This window comes from Vulpes vulpes, chromosome 10 (genome assembly GCF_048418805.1).
Source record: "Vulpes vulpes isolate BD-2025 chromosome 10, VulVul3, whole genome shotgun sequence".
Lineage (NCBI taxonomy): Eukaryota > Metazoa > Chordata > Mammalia > Carnivora > Canidae > Vulpes > Vulpes vulpes.
In genome coordinates, this window is record NC_132789.1 from 24,841,102 (window position 1) to 24,862,115 (window position 21,014).

General features: G+C 45.2%; 3 protein-coding genes across 10 annotated transcripts in view; 2 read left to right on the forward strand and 1 right to left on the reverse strand.

The window, feature by feature from the left end:
- DUSP18 (dual specificity phosphatase 18) overlaps positions 1 to 12,552 on the reverse strand; it is a 21,079-nt gene extending 8,527 nt beyond the window's left edge. For 2 of the 8 annotated variants that reach the window (XR_003233168.2, XR_011994691.1), the window contains exons 1-2: positions 12,040 to 12,349; positions 7,003 to 8,085 (exon numbers count right to left, since the gene is read on the reverse strand). Coding sequence is in view for 1 of the 8 variants with exons in the window: in XM_025986027.2 (XP_025841812.1) it covers positions 7,450 to 8,016 (567 nt within the window). In the remaining 7 variants the exon portion in view is untranslated. Of the gene's footprint in view, positions 1 to 2,603; positions 8,086 to 12,039 lie in introns of those variants that run through there. The other 6 variants (XR_011994690.1, XR_003233169.2, XR_003233167.2 and 3 more) reach the window with 6 other exon arrangements.
- Positions 12,490 to 21,014, forward strand: part of OSBP2 (oxysterol binding protein 2) — a 193,526-nt gene continuing 185,001 nt past the window's right edge. The window contains exons 1-2 of the mRNA XM_072723163.1: positions 12,490 to 12,831; positions 15,087 to 15,198. Coding sequence (XP_072579264.1) covers positions 15,170 to 15,198 — 29 coding nt within the window. The 5' untranslated portion in view covers positions 12,490 to 12,831; positions 15,087 to 15,169. The remainder of the gene's footprint in view (positions 12,832 to 15,086; positions 15,199 to 21,014) is intronic.
- Positions 12,602 to 18,793, forward strand: C10H5orf52 (chromosome 10 C5orf52 homolog). The gene is made up of 3 exons (XM_025985908.2): positions 12,602 to 12,831; positions 15,087 to 15,198; positions 18,510 to 18,793. Exons 1-3 carry the CDS (start codon positions 12,602 to 12,604, stop codon positions 18,666 to 18,668), a joined length of 501 nt encoding a protein of 166 aa, XP_025841693.1. The 3' UTR covers positions 18,669 to 18,793.

Here is a 21,014-nt window from a genome sequence, read left to right on the forward strand (position 1 = left end):
CCATGCAGGGAGCCCAATGTGGGACTCAATCCTGGGTCTCCAGGATCACACCCTGGGCTGAAGGCGGCGCTAAACCGCTGAGCCACCTGGGCTGCCCACTATGGCCTTTTTATTTTTATTATTTTTATTATTTTTATTTTTTTTTTAATTTTTATTTATTTACGATAGGCACACAGTGAGAAAGAGAGAGGCAGAGACACAGGCAGAGGGAGAAGCAGGCTCCATGCACCGGGAGCCCGACGTGGGATTCGATCCTGGGTCTCCAGGATCGCGCCCTGGGCCAAAGGCAGGTGATAAACCACTGCGCCACCCAGGGATCCCAACTATGGCCTTTTTAAAACCCAAAATTCAACTGAGTAGATTTCAAAGATCTTATTGGCTTTATTCAATGATTCATGAATCTAGCAGCATCCAATCTAGCAGAAAGAAAGGTGCTCCAAGGAGCTATACAAAATGGAAGACTTCTATAAGCAGAAAGGAACAGGTACTAGGAAGTTATTTTAGGCAAAAAAGTGGGTAGGTTATTGCAAGGTTATTTTTCCTTGGGGACAGCAAGGATCTGTCAAGCCGATTATCTAGTGCCAATCAGGCACCTTCTGATTGATTGGTTTAAGATTCCATTTCTGGTAGAGTTAAAACTATAATTAAATTAAGTCTCAATTTGGTGGCTTGGGGCTTATCATAAATGACTCCATTCTGTGCTTATAGTGTTGTTTTTAACAGTTCATAGGAGGCAGATCAGAACTGAACCTCAATGGGTCAACTGCCTCCTAAAACGAAAACTCATCATTTTCCATAGAATTTAACCAACACCTAGAGTCTCATAACATAATATTCGAAATGTTCAGGATACAATCTCAAATTACTCTACATACAAAGAACCAAGAAAGTCTGAACACTGAGATGATCTGGATGGAATAGTCAGAAAAAGACTTTACAAATGAAAAGATAAAAATAGATACAGAAAAATAGAAGGTACAGAAAAATAACCAAATAGAAAAATTTAAACTAAGAAATTACACTCATCAAAAATTGAAAATATACTGGATGGCCTTAGTAGCAGAATGGAGATGACAGTTCAAGTCTGTGAACTTGAAAATAGATCAGTAGAAGTTAACTGTCATAGGCAGAATACCCATCCTTTCCAAAGATGTCCATGCTGTATTTCCTGGAAATAGTGAATGTTGCTCTATATGACACAAGGGACTTTGCAGATCAATTGAAGTTTTGGACTTTAAAAATCAGGATTATCTGGATTATTGGACAGGCCTAATCACATGAATCCTTAAAAGCAGAGAACTTTCTCTGGCTGGATTTAGAGAGATGCAACAGAAGGAAAAGTCAGAGGTATTCAAAGTGTGAGAAGGACTCAACCCCCTGGATAGCATTTGAAGGAATATGGGCAGCTTCTAGGAGAAAGGACCAGCCTCCAGCTGATAGTTAATAAGGAAATGGGGCCCTCTATCCTACAACTACAAGGAACTGAAATCAGTCAACAACCTTAATAAGCTTGGAAGCAGAATCCTTACCAGAGCTTCCCTGTAAAAAGAAAAAAAAAATGCACATGATTTCAGCCTTATGAAACATTTTGACTTTGGCTTTGTGAGACTCTCAGCAAAGGATTCAGTCAAGCCCAACCAGACTTCTGACCTACAGAAATTGTGAAATATTAATAGGTATGGTTTTAAGCCATTAAGTTTGTGGTAATTTGTTATAGCAGCAAGAGAAAACTAACACATTATCCACTGAATATCAGAAGTGGTTAAGATGTTAATTCTAAATAGATTCTGAAAAATTAAATACATATAATATATTCTCTAGTGTAACCTCTGAAACAACTATATAAAATCAAAATGGAATACTTTAAAAATATTCAATAATCCAGAAGGCAGCAGGAAAAGGGAAACAAATGGAAAACAGAGGACAAACAGAAAACAAAATGGTAGACCTAGATCCAAATATTGATAATTTCGGTCTAAACACACCAATTAAAAGACAGATTGGATGTGTAAAAAAAAAAAGGACTCAAATCTATGGCGTCCATAAGAAATCCATGTTCAATCTAACAATATAGTAGGTTCAAAGTAAAAGGATGTAAAAAGGTATGTCATGTAAATATTAAAAATAAACTAAAAAATTATTAATATTAAAATATTAATATTTGACAAAGTAGACTTCAAAAAATTAAGAAGGGGATGCCTGGGTGGCTCAGCGGTTAATTGTCTGTCTTCAACTCAGGGCATGATCCTGGAGATTGAGTCAGGGCATGATCCTCCCTACATAGAGCCTGCTTCTCCCTCTGCCTATGACTCTGTCTCTCTCTCTGTCTCTCATGAATAAATAAAATCTTTAAAAAAATTAAGGATAAAGAGACAATTGCATATTGAAAAAAGATCAATTCACTATGAAGACATAATAATCCTAAATATATGTATATACCTAACAACAAAGCTTAAAAATACATGAAACAAAAATTAAGAGAATTGAAAGGAGGTGTAAACAAACCTACAATTTTAAATACTTCAACACTCTTCTCTCAGTAACCAATAAAACAAATAAACAGAAAATTAGGATAAGTATGAAAGAATCGAAACCACCATCAATCATCATCAATCAATAAACTGACTTTTATTAGCCACTCTATCCAAAATAACCTTTTTTTCCTCAAGTGCACATGAAACATTCACCAAGATAGACCAAATCCTATATGATAAAGTAAATATTAACAAATTTAAAAGAAATAAAATCATACAATGTATGTCCTTTGATCATGATGGAATTAGAAACCAATAACAGAGAGATGGTTGTAAAATTTCCAATACTTAGAAATTAAACTATATACACTTCTAAATAATACATGTGTAAAGGAGGATATTTTGAGAGAAACTGGAAAATATTTTGAAATGAACAAAAATGAAAATGCAACACATCAAATTTGTGGGATACAGGTCTAAAATCTAAGTTTCTGCCTTATAAAATTAGAAAAGAGAACAAGGTAAATTTGAAATAAGCAGAACCATGGAAATAATAAAGAACAGAAATCAATGAAGTAGAAAAGGGAAGAACAAAAGAGAAAATAAAAAACAGGGTAGGTAATTGTCTAAAAAGACTTAAAAAATTGATAAACCTCTTGCCAGACTAATAAAGAAATAAAGAGAGAAGACAAATGATCAGCATGAAGAATAAAAAGGTGATATTTCTGTGGACTCTGCAAATAATAAAGATAATAAGGAATACTACAAATAACTCTCTGTGCATAAATTTGACAACTTGGATGAATTGGAGCTAATCCTGAAAAATCACAAACTACAAAAACTCACCCAAGATGAAATAGGTAACTTGAATAGTCCTAATGACTAAAAGAATGGAATTCATTGTTGAATTCTTTTTATTTTATTTTATTTTATTTATTTATTCATGGGGGGGGGATAAAGAGAGAGGCAGAGACATAGGCAGAGGGAGAAGCAGGCTCCATGCAGGGAGCCCAATGCAGGACTCAATCCCAGGGCTCCAGGATCATGTCCTGAGCCAAAGGCAGGAGCACAACCACTGAACCACCCAGGCGTCCCAGTTGTTGAATTCTTCTGAAAAAGAAATCTTCAGGTCTAGATGGTTTCACTGATAAATTCTACCAAACATTTAAAGAACATTTAAATTTACATCTCTTTCAGTAAGTAGAAGGGGAGACAATACTTTCCTCCCTAGCTTCCTTAATTTAACAAAGGGCTTCCTTAACTACAAAAAGCCTATAACTAACATCATAATTAATGGTAAAAGGCTGAACACTTTCTAAGACCAGGAACAAAGCAAGAATGTCTGTTTTCATCACTCATATTCATCATTGTACTAGAAGTCATAGCCAGTACAATAAAATAATAAATCAAAGACATTCAGGATGGAAAGGAAGAAATAAAACTATTTCTATTTGTACATAAGACTGTCTACATGTAGATTGCAAAGGAATCTACAAAAATGTTCTTAGCAAGGTTACAGGACACAAAGTCAAAATACAAAAATCAACTATGTTTCTATATAGTACCAACAGTGAACAACTGGAAGCCAACATTAAAAACTTTTTTACACATGTCCTTCCTCAAAAGAAATACTTAGGTATAAATACAGTAAAATATATGAGATTTACATGCTGAAAACCACAAAACACTGATGAAAGACATCAAGACCTAACCAATGGGGAGGCATACTATATTCATGGATTGGAAGATTCAACTGAGTAAAAATGGCAATTCTCCCCAAAATTGGCCAATAGATTTAACACACTTTCAATGGAAATCCCAGGAGGAATTTATTACTGCTGTTGATACAGACAAGTTGGTTCTAAAATTAATATGAAAGGCAAAGAAATTAGAATAGCCCCCCCAAACTTCTTTTAAAGAAAATTAGAGGACTCATACTGTCTGACTTGAAAACATATTATAAAGCTACAGTAATCAAGATAGTGTGGTATTGGTAAGTGAAATCACACGGAATAAAAAGTCCCAAAACAGACCTACACAGAGGAGCAAAGGTAACTCAATAAAGGACAGTTTTCAACAAATGTAGTTGAAACCCTTAGACAATTATATGAAAAACTATGAACCAAAAACAAATCCTCACAACTTATACCAAAGGACCATAAAAAATAAGTGAAAAATTTAGACCCTCAAACTGAACATAGGAGTAAATCTTTGTGATCTGGGGTTAGGCAGAGTTCTTAGACATGACACCAAAAACAATCCATAAAAGGAAAAATTGGCAAGTAGCATTTCATCAAAATTAAAAACTGCTCTGCAAAAGATACTTCTAAGAGAAATGAAAAGATAAGCTAGACTGGGAAAAAATATTTACAAATCTTTATCTGACAAACGACTTGTATTCAGAATATATAAAGTATTCTCAACACTCAAGAGTGAGAAAACAGCCCAATTTTGAAATGGGCAAAAGAATAGACACTTCACAAAATGAGGTATGTGGAAGGCAATTAGGCACACAAAAAGATATTCGACATCATTAACCATTAGGAAAATGCAAATTTAAACCACAATGAGCTAATACCACACACCTATCAGAATGGCTAAAATAAAAAATATTGGCAGTACCAAATACCAAATACTAGTGTAAAAGTGGATCTCTTATAGTGGAATGCAAAACAGTATAGCCACTCTGGAAGTCTGGCAGTTTTTTTAGAAAGTTAAACATAACCTTTGCCATATAACTGATCAGTCCCATTTGTTGGTATATAGCCTAGATAAATGAAAACTTATGTTCACATAAAAACCTGTAAACAAGTGTTCGTAGCAGTTTTATTCAAAATTAGAATAACGCAAATATCCTTCAGTGGGTGAATATGAAAACAAACTGTGGTTATCCATACAATGAAATACTACTTAGCTATAAAAAGCAACATGTATGAAACTCAAAGATATACTGAAAGCCTTCAAAGGTTACATCCTCTATGATGCTATGTATGTGACATTCTAGAAAAGGCAAATCTATAGGAACAGAGATCAGATTGGTATGTGCCACAGACTGGGGGCAGGGCAAACGTTTGACTACAAAGTGGTGGCATAAGAGGATTTTTTGGATGATGGAACTGCTCTGTGTTCTGATTGTAGAGGTAGTTATACAGATGTGTTAAAACAGAACTGCACATATAATTAATTTTATCGTATGTTAACTCAAAAAACATTTTCAAATGAAGATAAAATATGTCACAATCAATTTATCTCTAAAAAGGCTCTAAGAGAAACTTTCCATCTGGGTTTCTTCCAGAAAGACTGCTTTGTGGGGGGCCCTGCCACACCAGCCCTGGTGTTTGTGTGCCTGTGTAACGAGAAGTCAGTCCAAAGCAGTGATTTTTCTTCTCCTCTGCACCCTAAAATTGCACCCCTGGGCATGCCCTTTATGAAAGTGGCAGTAGGGTAGGTTTGGAGGGAGAAGGCAAAATTTGGCCTCCACTGGGCTCTGGACTCACAGAACAGTTGTGCTTTTGTCTGTCTCATATAAGGTTCATCTGAAAACCTCTGGGTTAGAATAACTGGTCTTAAGTCAGATCCTCAGGCCCCTACGGGGTTTGAACAATCCTGGACTTCAGGGCATATAGCTGGGGCCGACTCATTTGTCCCTTTGGCATGTGCCCCCATGGACCCAGTGGTTAGCCAGCACCCGCATTAATGGTCAGCAATCTAAACAAGGCCTTTTAGGGGAAGCTGGAAGTGTGCTCCTTGCTTTAGGACCCCAAGATCACACGTGGATTGAACACAATGGGAACTCGGAAAAGGCTACGAAGTTTAGGCCTCTTCTAAGGTAGGGTCTGAAAGAACCTCAGACCTTTTTTTTTTTTTTCCCCACACAGGATGACTTTTATGAAGAGCATTTTGTAAACAGTGAAAGGCTGTGTACGGATGGTTTGGAAATGCTATCGTGAGGATGACCACACTGACCCAGACCAGCAGGGCCAAAGCAGCATCCGTAACGAGAGTTGCTACCATAAAGCACCTACCATGTGCCAGGCGCCATGTTAAGGGATCATTGAATCTTCATGACAACGCTGGGAGGAAAGGGCTGTCAGTGGTTGGACAGATGAGAAAGCTGAGGTGCCAAGAGGTCCTGATCACATGGGGGAGGAAGTGACAAGGCTAGGTTCCGGTCTGCAGCTCTGGCTTTCCAAATCGGGACCTTTGAGGTGAACCCCTGACGCCTGATGTCAGGTCTGCTCTTCACATGTGCCTCTAAGAAGAAACTAATGCCACCCCCCAAAAGCTGGCAGGGAACGGCCAAGGATACTTTGAGATCTTGCCATGTATGACAGTACTCAAAATCAAATATATTTTTAAAAATTTTATGACTATGAAATGCTTTCTTTGAAAAACTATGTCATATGTAAATCAAATCCAGGAAACCAGAGTTGGGCCCCTGTGGGTTGAAGGTGGAAGCAGGGTTGGCCTGGGCCCTCAGGACCAGTGCACTACCCAAAGGCCACTTATCTAGGGGATTGGCACTTACTGTGAACACCACAGGAGGCACCATGATGGTTAAGGCTCTGGCTTTGGGTTTGAAAGAATAAAGTAGAATTGTGGCTGACTCATTCATTCCTGGGTTAGTCAGTCTGGTGGAGGACAGCAGGATTCTAGGCTTGCTAAACGCTTAAGGTGCTGGACTTTGACCCGGGCACTTGCCTCACTCTCCCCTCTGGCCAGCAGCCGTGACATGTCACTTAGAGGGTTGGAAACTTCTCTGCACCAATGGGCAGTTAGTGAATTTCATCTTTGAAGATATGGATAATAAGGTTAAAATCTACAGCACCTTTCCTTTTTTTTCTGACCCTCATAAAAGGTATCATCTGTTTTGTCTGTATCAACAGAAGGAGAATGTTTAAGTTCAGATCATGTTTAAGGAGGGTCTACAGCAGATCTGCACCCCCGACCTGGGTGCGGGGACTGGTAGGATGGCTCACAGTGGAATCATCAAATGGACCTCCTTCTCATAGATGTCAGGGATCACTCCCATAGGGGAGCTGACCATGTGCACGGTATTCTTGCCAAACAGCTGGAATTCGTAGTGGATGAGCTGCTCCCAAAACCCACTGTTGGGTCGGATGATGGGCCGGCATGACTTGGTCCACGTGTGGGCATCCAGCAGGGACATGGCGTGGTACTTCATGAGGTAGGCCAGGCAGAGGGCAGCTGAGCGGCTCACACCAGCGGCGCAGTGCAGGAGCGTGCGGCCCTGCTTCATCTCTACACTGTGGATATGGTCGGCTATGGGATCAAAGAAGTCACAGAGACGCGAGATGGGTGTGTCAGCCACAGGCACCTGTACGTACTGGATGTCCTCGTATAAGGTGTTTACCACTTCCACCGAGACGTTGATGACCGTGGTGATCTGGTTGCTGGAGAGCATGAGCTTGTTGTTGGCGGCCACTCCATTGCTGATATACAGGCTGCTGGTGATCTGTGAGAGGCCGCTGACCACGGGCTGCCGGAACTGAACCGGAAAGGTGCACGGGGGTGCTGTCATCAGGCCAGGCGGTCAGCGGCCAGGGAGGCACAAAGGCTACATCTTTCTGTTAGGCCACGCCATGGAAAACTGCAAGGAGGGAGAGAACATTTAAGAGAGCAGGAGGCCAGCCGGGCCAGAAAGCCAACCCCGGGGGATTTCTGGGGAATGGATAAATGGGTCAATACTGGATCTCCAAAGTAGTCCTCTGACCATCCCAGCAGAAGTACCCAGAGAACTTATCTACAAGTCTGGAACTCAAGGCCTCCCTTGAGGGGTTCCACATCTCTAGCTGAGCAAGCTGACTGGTGTCCATCAGCTGGGCCTTGGCCCCTCTGCCTAAGTTCACAGCCCTCTTCTCCCTCTAAGTGGGAGGAGTCACAAGCAGCCTCTTGCTTCTCCTCTGACTTTATGCTCAAATCATGAGATTCTGAAGCACTGACATGGTGCTAGAGCCTACTGTGCTGGGAGTCACTGGTGGTATAAGAGAAAGGGGGGTCTCAGATTCCCCCCTCCAAGAACCATCCCTCTGAAGAGATAGGTTGTGCTTCTGTGAAAGTGATGTCAAATTACAGAGTCCTACATTAACGAAGCTCTTGCACTTGGCCTCTAAGGAGAGGGACTGGGCAAAAGGGTGGCTGAAAGCTTCCTGGAGGCCAGCAGGAAGGGCACTAGAGCAGCTCCCAGAGAAACAGAGGGGCCTCAGGTAGACAAGCTATACCAGCATGATGTTGTGCGCAGCAGGGCTGTGGCAGGCACCCCAGGGAGGGGCACACCCCTGCTTTCTCCTAAGAAATCCTAGGCCCGGGCAGCCTGAGTAGCTCAGCGGTTTAGAGCTGCCGTCTTCGGCCAAGGGCGTTATCCTGGAGACCGGGGATCAAGTCCCATGTTGGGCTCCCTGCATGGAGCCTGCTTCTCCCTCTGCCTGTGTCTCTACCTCTCTGTCTCTCTGTTTCTCATGAATAAATAAATAAAATCTTAAAAAAAAAAAAAGAAAGAAATCCTAGGTGCTTCATTCTCCCAGTCTTGAACAAAGCTGCAAAAATAGCAAATTTTTATATGTTCCACTGAAACAGGAGTATTCGGATTTAGAGCACACTTCTCAAGGCCAAATGGCAGTCTTCATCAGGCAGAGACAAGTGAGGAGCAGAAGTTCTGTTCCCCTGCATAATATATTTCACTGGCTGGGCAGCCCTGGTGGCACAGCGGTTTGGCGCTGCCTGCAGCCCGGGGTGTGATCCTGGAGACCCTGGATAGAGTCCCACATCGGGCTTCCTGCATGGAGCCTGCTTGCTTCTCCCTCTGCCTGTGTCTCTGCCTCTCTCTTCACTCTCTCTGAATGAATAAATAAATAAATCTTTGGGATCCCTGGGTGGTGCAGCGGTTTAGCGCCTGCCTTTGGCCCAGGGCGCGATCCTGGAGACCCGGGATCGAGTCCCACGTCGGGCTCCCGATGCATGGAGCCTGCTTCTCCCTCTGCCTGTGTCTCTGCCTCTCTCTCTCTCTCTCTGTGACTATCATAAATAAATAAAAATTAGAAAAAAAAAGAATTAAAAAAAAATAAATCTTAAAAAAAAAAAAATATATATATATATATATTTCACTGGCTGCCCACTGTCAGGATGAGATGGAGCCCCTTAGCTTAGCTGTCAAGGCCATTTGTGGTCTGGCTCCTGCCCATCTCTATCCCTTCTATTAGCTTTTCCTACGTCCTGAAGGACCTCAGCTAGGCTGAGCCATGTACAGTGCCACATGGACACCTGGTCCTCCCTGGTCCAGGGCCTTCATCTTTGCTGCTCTCTTGGCCTAGAACCCTGTTTCCCTACCAGCCTATCACATCATGATCTGTTCCATTCAGCAGAGGACTTGGGATCTTAGCCAAGGGTCACTTCCTGAGGGAAACCTCCTGGAACCATACCCCTCCCCTATGTTTAATCAAGTCCCTGCTCCTCCAGGCCTTCTAAGCCTTATATGCTCTTCTTCCTACTACTTCCTGAAGATGTGTTTTTTTTGTCTTGATTCATCTGTGAGTTCTATTGGGATTCGCTATAACTATCTTTACTCCTACTGCATCACCAATGCTAAGTTCTGTGTCCTTACAAGTAGTTGCTTGATACATATCTATTGAATGAGGAATGACTTCAACAGCCATAACTCTGCCTTCTGAGAGATCTGGAAAGGATGAGTTCTCTGTCTTTGTTCATCTGAAATTTGGGGTTGGGGAAAGGGCTTGGTGGAGGTGAGGGTGGTTCCTAAGCTGCTGGAAAGCAAGGCCAAAGGCTACATAGGAAATCCTATCGGCCAATGCCCTAAAGTCAAATACAACAGGCTCACCCCAGGAAGGCCAGATGGGGTTGTTTGTTCTAAGGGTCATGTGGGGCAGAGAAAAAGCCCCCCAAAAACTCAGTTGAAAGCCTAAATGCTAAGGGATGTTCATCACGCAAAATGGATTCTTATCACCCAAAACGGATTCTTATCACGCGAAAGCCCAGAGAAAAGTGCACTGCGGGTCCCCAAAATTAGTGCCCAGTAGGAAACAGAAATAGAGGAAATTGCTATCCATCCCAGTGACAAAAAGTTAGCAAAGAAGACATTTCTCTTGAAGGTAAGGGTAGCAATGGGAAGAGAGACATTTTCATGCTAGTTAAGAAATATTTTTCAGGCTCTGTATTAGGGGCTGGGGATATTGAAATGTAGACAGTCATGGCCCCTTCTTTCACAGAGCTCAAAGTCTAGTGGGAGAGGCAGATATTAAATAGGCAATTGGGGATCCCTGGGTGGCGCAGCGGTTTGGCGCCTGCCTTTGGCCCAGGGCGCGATCCTGGAGACCCGGGATCGAATCCCACATCAGGCTCCCGGTGCATGGAGCCTGCTTCTCCCTCCGCCTGTGTCTCTGCCTCTCTCTCTCTCTCTCTGTGACTATCATAAATAAATAAAAAATTATATAAAAAAAAAAAAAGGCAATTGTAGGGCAGCCGGGGTGGCAAAGCCTTCAACCCAGGGATCGAGTCCCACGTCGGGCTCCCTGCATGGAGCCTGCTTCTCCCTCTGCCTGTGTCTCTGCCTCTCTCTCTCTCTCTCTCTCTGTGACTCTCATAAATAAATAAATATTTAAAAACAAATAAATAGGGATCCCTGGGTGGCGCAGCGGTTTGGCGCCTGCCTTTGGCTCAGGGCGCGATCCTGGAGACCCGGGATCGAATCCCACGTCGGGCTCCCGGTGCATGGAGCCTGCTTCTCCCTCTGCCTGTGTCTCTGCCTCTCTCTCTATCTCTCTGTGCCTATCATAAATAAATAAAAATTAAAAAAAAATAAAAACAAATAAATAGGCAATTATAGGCACAACAGAGCTGGAAAATAAGAATAATAGTGCCTGTCTTATAAGACCTTCTGAGGATGAAATGAGGTAACCCAGGTAAACTAAAGGGCCTGACACAGAGTAAGTCCTCTATAAATGGTAACTATTCTTTTTACTTTCTTTCTTTTTTTTTTTTTTTGTAATGGTAACTATTCTTACTGCTGTTAGGGGCGTTGAAACGTAAAGCTTTATGGGAGGGAAGAATAAAGGGATTTATTTCAGGCTTGGGGCCAGGGAGTTGCAAAGATCGCCTCAAGAAATGACACAAAGATTTGAAGAACATATAGCGTGGGGGGTGGGGAGGGTGGTGGTGACTAGTTTCACCGTTTTATAGCCTATAAAGCCTCTGGCGTCCTTCATCTGGTTCTGTTTTCAAACAAACATAATAGGCCGGTGTCTGTAACTAATATCTTCGTTTCACACACGGGAAAGTGAAGTAGAGGAGAGAAAAGGGCCTGTCTAGGGTCACAAAGCACGGTCCGAAAGCTGGTCTTCTGGTCTCATTATGGGTGGGAAAAGTCGGCAAGCACCGCGGGCGTTCATTAATATTGGCTTATAAGCGTGCAACGAAGCCCGCGGGTTGACAAGAGCAAAGAGCCACAGCCAGGGGTGAGCCGCCCAGGTTTCCTGCGCAGCTGACGTTGGCCTGCGCTCGTCTGTTGGGCGTCAAGACCCCCCAGTCTTACCTCTCTCCCGTTCGTTCAGGAAGCAACCGCGCCGGAAGCCTCGGCTGAGGGTCTCCGGGTGAGGGAAGATCTGTCACCATCCGGGCGCCACCATCCCTGGCTACCCCGCGCTCTGGTTTCCATAGCAACAGTCCCTCCTCGCGGGGAGGAATCGGTAGTGCCGGGTCCTCAGAGAAAGCCCGGCCTCGTCTCAGCTCCCTGGAGCCGCCCCCCCCCGCCGCCCTTACTCGGTTACCCGCCCCGCGATCACGCGGGGGCCGCAGGAGTCCTAGCGGAGAGGTAGTGTCAGCTCAGCGCGCCGCTGCTCGCTGTCTCGCGCAGCCCGTCTCCACGGCAACGCGCCCGGCTGCACCACGGCGGCCGCCGAGGGACAATCCTTGCCGCGTCCGCAGCCTCCTAGACTTCGCGCACACGTCCCGCCCCCGCCCCCCCCCCCACCCGCAACCTTCCGTCACGCGTCTCCCGGGCAACGCGCCGAGCTCAGCTCCCCGCGTCTGACCTGAGATTCACTCTGCGTCCGCGCCGGCGCCCGCCGACTCTCGTTCCGGAGTCGTTCTCGAGCATGGTAGACTCGGACTCGGCTGCCCAGCAGTCCAGGCCCTCGGTCACATGGAACCTGGGCTCGCCGTCCGGTTATTCGGCTGCCGCCCAGGCGACCACCAGCTCCGACACCAACCCGGCCTCGGCCTCCCGGCACGTTAGGTTCAGCAGCCAACCCGAAATCAAAATAGGGGCCCACCCGCAGATCTGCTTCCTGCGGCCGCGGACCGTGCAGCGGCCGGTGCTCTTCAGGTGCGGCCCGGGTGCCCGGGGCTCTCCTCGGCCCCCAGCTCTCTTCGACCCCCCGCCCCCCCGCCCCCGCTCCTCCAGCGGCCCTGGGGACCTCGGCCCTGGCTCGCCCCGAGCCCCGAGCCCTTCGGAGCCTGGCACTTTCTTAAACCCCGAGAGAGCCTGGATTTCTCACAGATGCGAGCCCCCGGTCCTTCCCAGTCCAACCGCTCGCACTCCGGGAGCCTGGGAGCCCAAACTCTCAGCCCGGACTCCCGGGGAGAATTGCCATCTCCCACCCGCATGCCCACGAATCCCCTCGGCCTGTTAGTCTTCCAGGCTCGACATCGCAGCAGAGCCCCGGGGTCCCCAGCGCCCTTTGGGTCACCCTCTAACTCACCTTAGAGCCTAGCGAGGCCCAAGGCCCCTCAAGCCTGACACCCCTCTCCGCAGCCCCAGAAGCCCTGGCAGTGCCCCTCAATTCAGCCCGAGTGCCCACAGACCCCAACTTCCCCTCCCTCCCTTCCATCCCACAACCCTGGAAGCCTCCTCCCACAGAGGCCTTGCAGTTGGAAAGCACTGTGGTTCAAAATGACCATTTATTACTTGAAAGGAGGTATTTACAATCACTGCCCCCAACCCTTTAAAACTTTTCCAAGAAGTGTTGGTAAATTTGGTTCACCCAAATGAGTAGGTTCTGAGTGTTTTATGTGTCTTTAAATATTTACAGTATACAAGGGAGACGTTTGTATGTGAGCTGCTTTTTTGTATGCGGGCCTTTGTATTTTCATGCCTTTGTTGTCAGAAAGATGTACATGGGAGACTGGGGACATTTGTTTAAACTAGTCCATAAGTGTAAAAATGTAATTCCAAATTGGCAGAAAATTAATTAGAAAAAAATTTTTAGTCCTTCAAAATGTTTTAATCTTTAAAAATTGTCCTTTTGGTCCTGTCAAAGTAGTATACGCTTTTATAGGAAAATCAGACAGGACAAGCAAGCAAAATGAATGGCCACAGACAATCACTGTTAACATTTTGGTGTATATTCTTTCAGAACCATTCATATATATTTACTACAACATGGTGATACATCTTTTGGGGGAAAAATTTGTCGCAAGAAATTTTACTATTGTGTTACCTAGCACCCCCCCTTCCACCTAGTACCCTGTGGATATCTATTTTATTCATGAGTGCATAGTATTTTATTCTATGACCTAATTAAAATCTATTCTATTGCTTCCTATTGTACAGTTTATAAATTTTAGGAAAAAGTATGAACAGTTATTTTGAAATGGGCAAAAACATTTAAAGGTACACATTTGCAAAACCATTTCATGCTGTAACTAAATTATCAAAAAGCAAAAATCTGGCATTATCCATTTTTGACCAATTCTTCATTTTGGCCAGATTTTTATCTGGAGTTTCGCCTGGATCACCTGGCTCCGTTCTGTACCCCGCCACCCAAACCCTCCCATTGCATCTTCTATCTCTTAGGAAGTCTCCTCAATCCTTTTCCTACACAGCTTCCCTCCCTATTCCAGACTTTTCCAAACCCTCTTCCCTTAGAATCCCTCTATTAACCAGCCTAACCTGTAATCTTCTCTTTTTCCCTGCTTCCTTTGATCCCTCCCCCTGCCAATCTTTCTTAGACCTAGGCTCTGGAGCAAGTGCTCCCCACTTCACCCCCCTCAAAATCATCTTTCTGAACCCTACCATACAACTTTTGTTCCTCTCTAAGATCCCAACCTCTCATCTCACCCTACTCTTTCTCCTTAAAGATGGCTGCTTCTGAGGGCAGTTCTGAGTCCTGTTCACACTTTTCTTATGGACGGCTGTGGGACTTTCTACATCCTTCTCAGGATGACTTTTCCTCTCAGTATCCAGAAAATACCCCTTTTTAAAAAATATGTTATTTATTTATTCATGAGAGACACACAGAGAGAGACACACACACACAGGCAGAGGGAGAAGCAGGCTCCACACAGGGAGCCTGATGCGGGACTCGATCCTGGGCCTCCAGGATCATGCCCTGGGCCGAAGGCAGGTGCTAAACCACTGAGCCACCTGGGCTGCCCGAAAATACCCCTTTTAGTGCACATTTTCTGCAAGAGGAAGCCTAGGCCTACTCCCTTGCTCCTCAAACAACTATGAGAGCTGTGCCTCTCCTAAGAATCCTGGGAAAGCCTCAGTCACTCCCCTAGGACCCTATCAAATCAGTGCCTGTCCTAGCCCTGGCCCCAGCCATCTTACCCCATGCTACTTTTCCCTCCCGCTTCCAGCTTAATGAATTCCAGTGAAGCAGCGGTGAAAAAATTTTTACCGAAGAGCAACTTATCTCGGGTGATTATTCGTGACAACCTCAATGCACGACGACGAACCGATGAGAGGGAGGTAAAGTCATCAAAAGCTTCTGCATTAGAGGGTGTTCGTGGCTTGACCCATGTTCAGTTCACTCTCCCCAGTAGTCTGAGCAGGAAGTGGTGCGGAATCACAGATCTTAGGGGTGATTGGGAGCCATCAATCTGCTCTAAAGCAAGCCCCATTTTACAGGGGAGGCAACTGAGATTCGAGGTAACTGATTTGCCCCAGATGTCACAGCTATTCCCCTGGGCCAAGGGAACCAGGGAGAAGGATTCCATATTTCTTGGCTCTTGTAGCATTATTTTCCTCCTCAATCATATTATTTCTCTAGGGACATGGATTCCTACCATCTCCTATAAAAAGAAGTCTTGGGTCTTGGAGTTTAAAGTGGCATCAACACCCTTTGGTTTGTTTTTTCTCTCAGGGATTCCCTCTATGTTATAGGGGAGAGCTGAGGCTCTTCCCCTTTTTGCTTATGGACAAGTAGGGTTGGACCTGCTTACCCAAAAGCCCGCAGAAGAAGGGGAGGGAAAACAATGTTGTCACTGCACAGACCCAATTAATTAATTCATTAAATGCATCATCAGGGGCTGCATGGGATAGGCACTGTGTTGGGCATGAGGAAGAGGCTAGGGCACACAATGGACTGTGAGAATGTACTCATTTTTTCAAGTGGAGCAAGCAGCCCAGAGTGGCTACTACCCCCTTCTTTTTTTTTTTTTCTACCCCCTTCTTGATTCTTGACTTCCCTCCATGTTCCAGGGCCAATCTGGATGGGCCTATCAGACTCTAGTATTAAGAGTAGAAGAGGCTTAAGAGATGGTGCCAAATCCTCTTAAAGGCCAAAGAGACCAAAAGAAGAGCAGGGATCTGGGTTTTTCTCCCTTTGCTAAACTTCAGTGGCATGGTGTAGTGGAAAGAGGGTGGGCTTGGCAATGGACAAGCCAGCTTTGTGTGACCTCAGGGAATAAACATTTCCTCCAGGACTCTCTTTTCTCATTGGTAAAATAGGATCTATTTGGATCCTCAGTTGCAGGTGACTCAAACTGATCTTGTAGTAGAAGTAAAATAGAGAATGATGTGTTTATATAATCAAGGATGGGTAGGGCAAGGTCCCCAATGTTTCGGATGAGAGGAGCCAGGAGCTCCAGCACCATTGGATGAGTCCTCCACTTTCCCTCTTCATCTCTTTTCTGTGTCTTTGTGCATGTTGGCGTCATCATCAGGCCGGCTGTCCCTGCTAAGCATGGCCACGGGAAACCTTGGCCCATAGCCTAGAAAGGAAATGGAGTGCTTCCACTGTTGCTCACATTAGACAAATCTTGGAGAAACTCCAGCTGGCCCAGGGTGTGTCATTGGCCCATCCTTGTCCTAGTCAGTGTGGTCAGGTGGAATGTGCTATTTTAAATGGCCTAGGATGGATTGGGGGCCAATTTCTATGACCAGCGGGAGAGGGGACGTTATACTTCCGGCAAGTGGGGAGAGGATCTGTAACGTGCTGTAACTGGAAACTCTCCTGAGGTGCTTTTTATGTACCAGAGGTCTGTGCCACCCTCCAGCAATCCAGAAGTTCTCCTTTTATTTTTTTCTAAAGATTTTATTTTATTTTATTTTATTTTATTTTATTTTAAGATTTCATTTATTTATGAGAGACAGAGAGAGAGAGGCAGTGAAGAAGCAGGATCCATGCAGGGAGCCCAATGCGGGACTCGATCCCGGGACTCCAGGATCACGCCCTGGGCCGAAGGCAGGTGCTCAACCGCTGAGCCACCCAGGCGTCCCAAGATTTTACTTATCTATTCATGCGAGACACACAGAGAGAAGCAAAGACATAGGCAGAGGGAGAAGCAGGCTCCCTGGTTGGAGCCTGATGCAGGACTCAATCCCAGGACTCCGGGATCACAACCTAGCCAAAGGGAGACACTCACCCACTGAGTCAAAGGGAGGCATTCAACCACTGACACTCAACTGAGCACCCCGGAAGTTCTCCTTTTAAAGCTGTATTGAGCCCTTACATGTTTTAGGTATTCAACATCCATTTTGTATTATTAACCCACTTAATAGTTCAGGAAACAGACTCAGAGAGATGGAGTAACCTCACTAAGGTCATACAGTACATCATTCTAGAGTTGTAAACCTGGGTCTGACTGACATTTTCCCTTAAGGATGAGACTTTCTTCTCCTTATTTGTAGACCTGGTGACTTGCTAAGGGCCCAGCTTGTAGAAGCTCTTGGATTTGAGGCTTGAGGGACAGTATGGCAGTGTTTCTGCCCCCCCTCTCCAAAAAGTGCTCAAAAAAGAGGCACTGATTTCTCAGGACCTTGACAAGAACAGCTAAGATTTTGTATCTTGGGAATCATCTGAGCACACTCTAAGAACACACCCACCCTCCTTCTTCATCCTTGTTCCCAAAACCCATTAGGTTTTTGGTTCATCCCTTGTTCCCTTTGTCAAATAATCATGGCAACACTGACTGGCCTTTATGGAGCTCTCCTTTGCTTACATTGTGCTGGGTTTTGAGACAGTGTCAGTGCTTAGAATGCCCAGGGGAGTTTGTGAAAAGTGTTGGCTCCCAGGATCATCTCCCACCTGGTTCTGTTTTCACATGCCCAACACTTCCCCATCCTTCAAAACCCAATCCCAATTTATATGTCAACCCTCCGTGAGGCTTTTCTTGATATCTCTCTTCTTTGAACTCTGTACTTCTTTTAGGGATGTGTCACTCCCTGCCTCACTTAGAAATATTTAGGCACGTGCCCGGCCTTCCTGACTATGTTGAAGTCGCTATGAAGATCTGTGGTTGATTTTTGTTAGTGTCTGCTTCAGAGCGAGCTCATGGGAATAGGCAAATGAGCAAGTAAGATAAAGGATATGCATTCCTAGAGCTTCCAGTCTCATTGGGGACAGGACAGAAATGATATGCTAGACAAAACAAGCAGAGGTCAGTGTGATGTAGGGGATGTCAGAGACAATCTTTGGGAAGGACTAAGTGAGTAATCGGGGCAGGGTGATAGGATTAAGGAGGAGGAAGAACATGATGAAACTTTTCTCCACCCTCCCCACCCCACATCTCTTTTTGGCTTGTTTTCAAATAGAGATGTTGAGGTTAAAGTCAGGCTTCCAGCTGCGGACTGTCAGAGGTACCATAGGGGTTATGTAGCTCAATGGCCATGTTTTCCAAACAGGGAAACTGAGGCTCACTATGAGTCCATATATTTATGAACTATTGAGCCCAGCTAGCACATTTCCCACCTCCTTCCCCCACATATCCCCAGCAGCACAGATGTCTTGTTTTCTGTGAAGTAGCTTCTTCATCCTAACAACAGCTCTGTTTTTTTAGATAAGAGCTTCAGAAAGGACCAAGAGAAAGATAAGCCACTTCTATGACCACCTGAAGAAAAAGTTCATGACAGACCAGCTCAGGAAGCTGGGCCGCTGGAGAAGGGAATCCATGAACATCCAGCAGTACCTGGATAGCATCCGAGTGTGCAAGCTCTAGTTCAAACTCCATTCTAGCAGGAGAAGCCAGCCACCCTAATCAAGGCAGAATGATCTGCCCCTGGGCCACAAGGACACCAGGGTACAGGAGGAAGAGAGGTAGACACTAGGCAGCCAACACCATCATAGAACAACAATAAACTGAGACCAGCGGATAGTGGAGCACAAAACCCTTCAGCCACTGTAATATTCCTTGCCCTGCCCCATCCTATCTGTTCTGGTGGATGTGTTCCTGACGGTCCCATAGCTGCCTGATTGGGAGGAGGCTGAACCAAGCCGGCTTCCATGGTTAAGGCAAAGATGGACCTTTGCTACCCACATGTCTGAAGTGGAATGCTAGGCCAAGTGTCCAGGGACAGTGAGTGGTAGCTTAGATGGGAAGGATTCAGTAGTGCCACTGACTAGTGGTAAGGGGGTCAAGGTGAGACATCGGACAGACCTAGGTTAAGTGCTATACCTGCCACCTCTGAGCTATGTGACTTTGTAACGTCTCTGAGCCCCTGTTCCCTTATCTGAAAGAATGGGGTGGTAGCGAGGGAACCTGCCTCCAAGAACCGGTGTGAGGTTGTGGAGTGCTTCACCCAGTGCCCATCACTGCCAATAGCTCTTATCATGAGGGGGCCTCCCTGATGGCTTCTGGCCTGCCTGCTGTCCCAGCTATACCCTGACAATCCCTACATTGTACCTTTACATGCGCAGGCCCCTCATTCAGAAGACCCTTTCAGCACCCCCCAGGGCTCTCAGGAAACTTCATCCTTCAAAGCTTATCTCAATGCCATTCTCTGCAAAGCTTTTCTGACCTTCTGCCTCCTGCCTGCCTTCTGCCTTTCCCCTCTCTGCCCCCGCCTCTCCCCACTACCCCTACCTTTGTCACATAGGTTTCCGCTCCCCTCTGAACTTTAATTACCCAAGTGGCTTAATTCTGCCTTGTGTGGTAGCTAATTGGGCATTTGTCCTAATCCCTGCTTAGATGGTATGGTCTTTGAGAGCAGGGACCAAGGATCCTCCAAGACTCAGTCCAGGCCTCTTCTGTGACACTTCTCCCAATCTGGCCCCAGTAAAAAAGGCCATGCCTTCCTGTGCCCACACCTCTGTCTGCACCAAGTGTGTGGTTGGCCATTTCTTGTTTGCTCACTGTCTCCCTAGCCAGATTGTGAATGTCTTAATGGCAGGGATGCTTACTCATCTATAACCACAATGCCTAGTAAATGGAATAGTCACTCAATGTTTTCTGAATAAATGACTATTCCTCTTTGTATTATAGCTTTAGCACAGTGCACAGAGCAAGGACCTAGTATAAATATATATATATTAAATATATTAATATATAAAATATATAAAATATAAATATAAATATAAATATAAATATAAATATATATATATACTAAGTTGACCACATCCCTCATTTTACAGATGAGAAAACTGAGGCCTAGAGAGGTGACTTGATTTGCCAAGGGTCCTGCAGCAAGTTAATGGTAGAGAACTAGAAGCAGGTGTCCTGACTGCCATGGAGTGGTCATTCTACATCACAACACCTGCTAGGTAAGGACATCAGTCCTCTCGTGGCTTTTGGAAGACTTCCTTAGGAAGTCCTCCTCATCCATACTCATCCTCATCACGCCCCTCTCCAGGCTTGCTGCCTGGCAGCAGGCCTTCCTTTAAACTGAATATCTGGGGCAGCCCAGGTGGCTGGGCAGCCTGGGTGGCTCAGTGGTTTAGTGCCGCCTTTGGCCCAGGGCCTGATCCTAGAGACCTGGGATCGAGTCCCACGTCGAGCTCCCCGCATGGAGCCTGCTTCTCCCTCTGCCTGTGTCTCTCATGAATAAATAAAATCTTAAAAAAAAAAAAAAAACAACTGAATATCTGGGAGCCTCCAGCCCAGTGGGCTGGGTGGCAAAAGGAGGGAGATGTTCATGATGTTTTTCTTTTCTTCCTTTATGGTTTTCTTTTGAGAACTGGGGCATGCTACTTTTCAAGGAGAGTCAAAACAGTCTGTTCCCAAGCTCTTATCTGTTTTTTTGCCTGATTACAACTGATTAGAATTTACACTTTATCATACAACCAAAAACCTCTTCTGTTAGATCAACCACTGCTAGCACTTTGGTGTCTTTCCTATATTTGCTGTGTTTGTTTCCTTTCAACAAATATTTTTCCTTGGCCATCAGCTGATGTGCCTGGAAAGGGGAAATGCTCTGGGGACCCTGGAGTCTTCAGAGGGCCCACAGAGCAGCCCCAGTCTCTCTTTCTCCAAACTGTCCCTGGGGTTCTCCCCACCTCCAGGATCTCACTTAATGTAGTCTCCCTGAGCCTTACTCCAGTCTAGCCTCCTGCCACATGCACTCTTCTC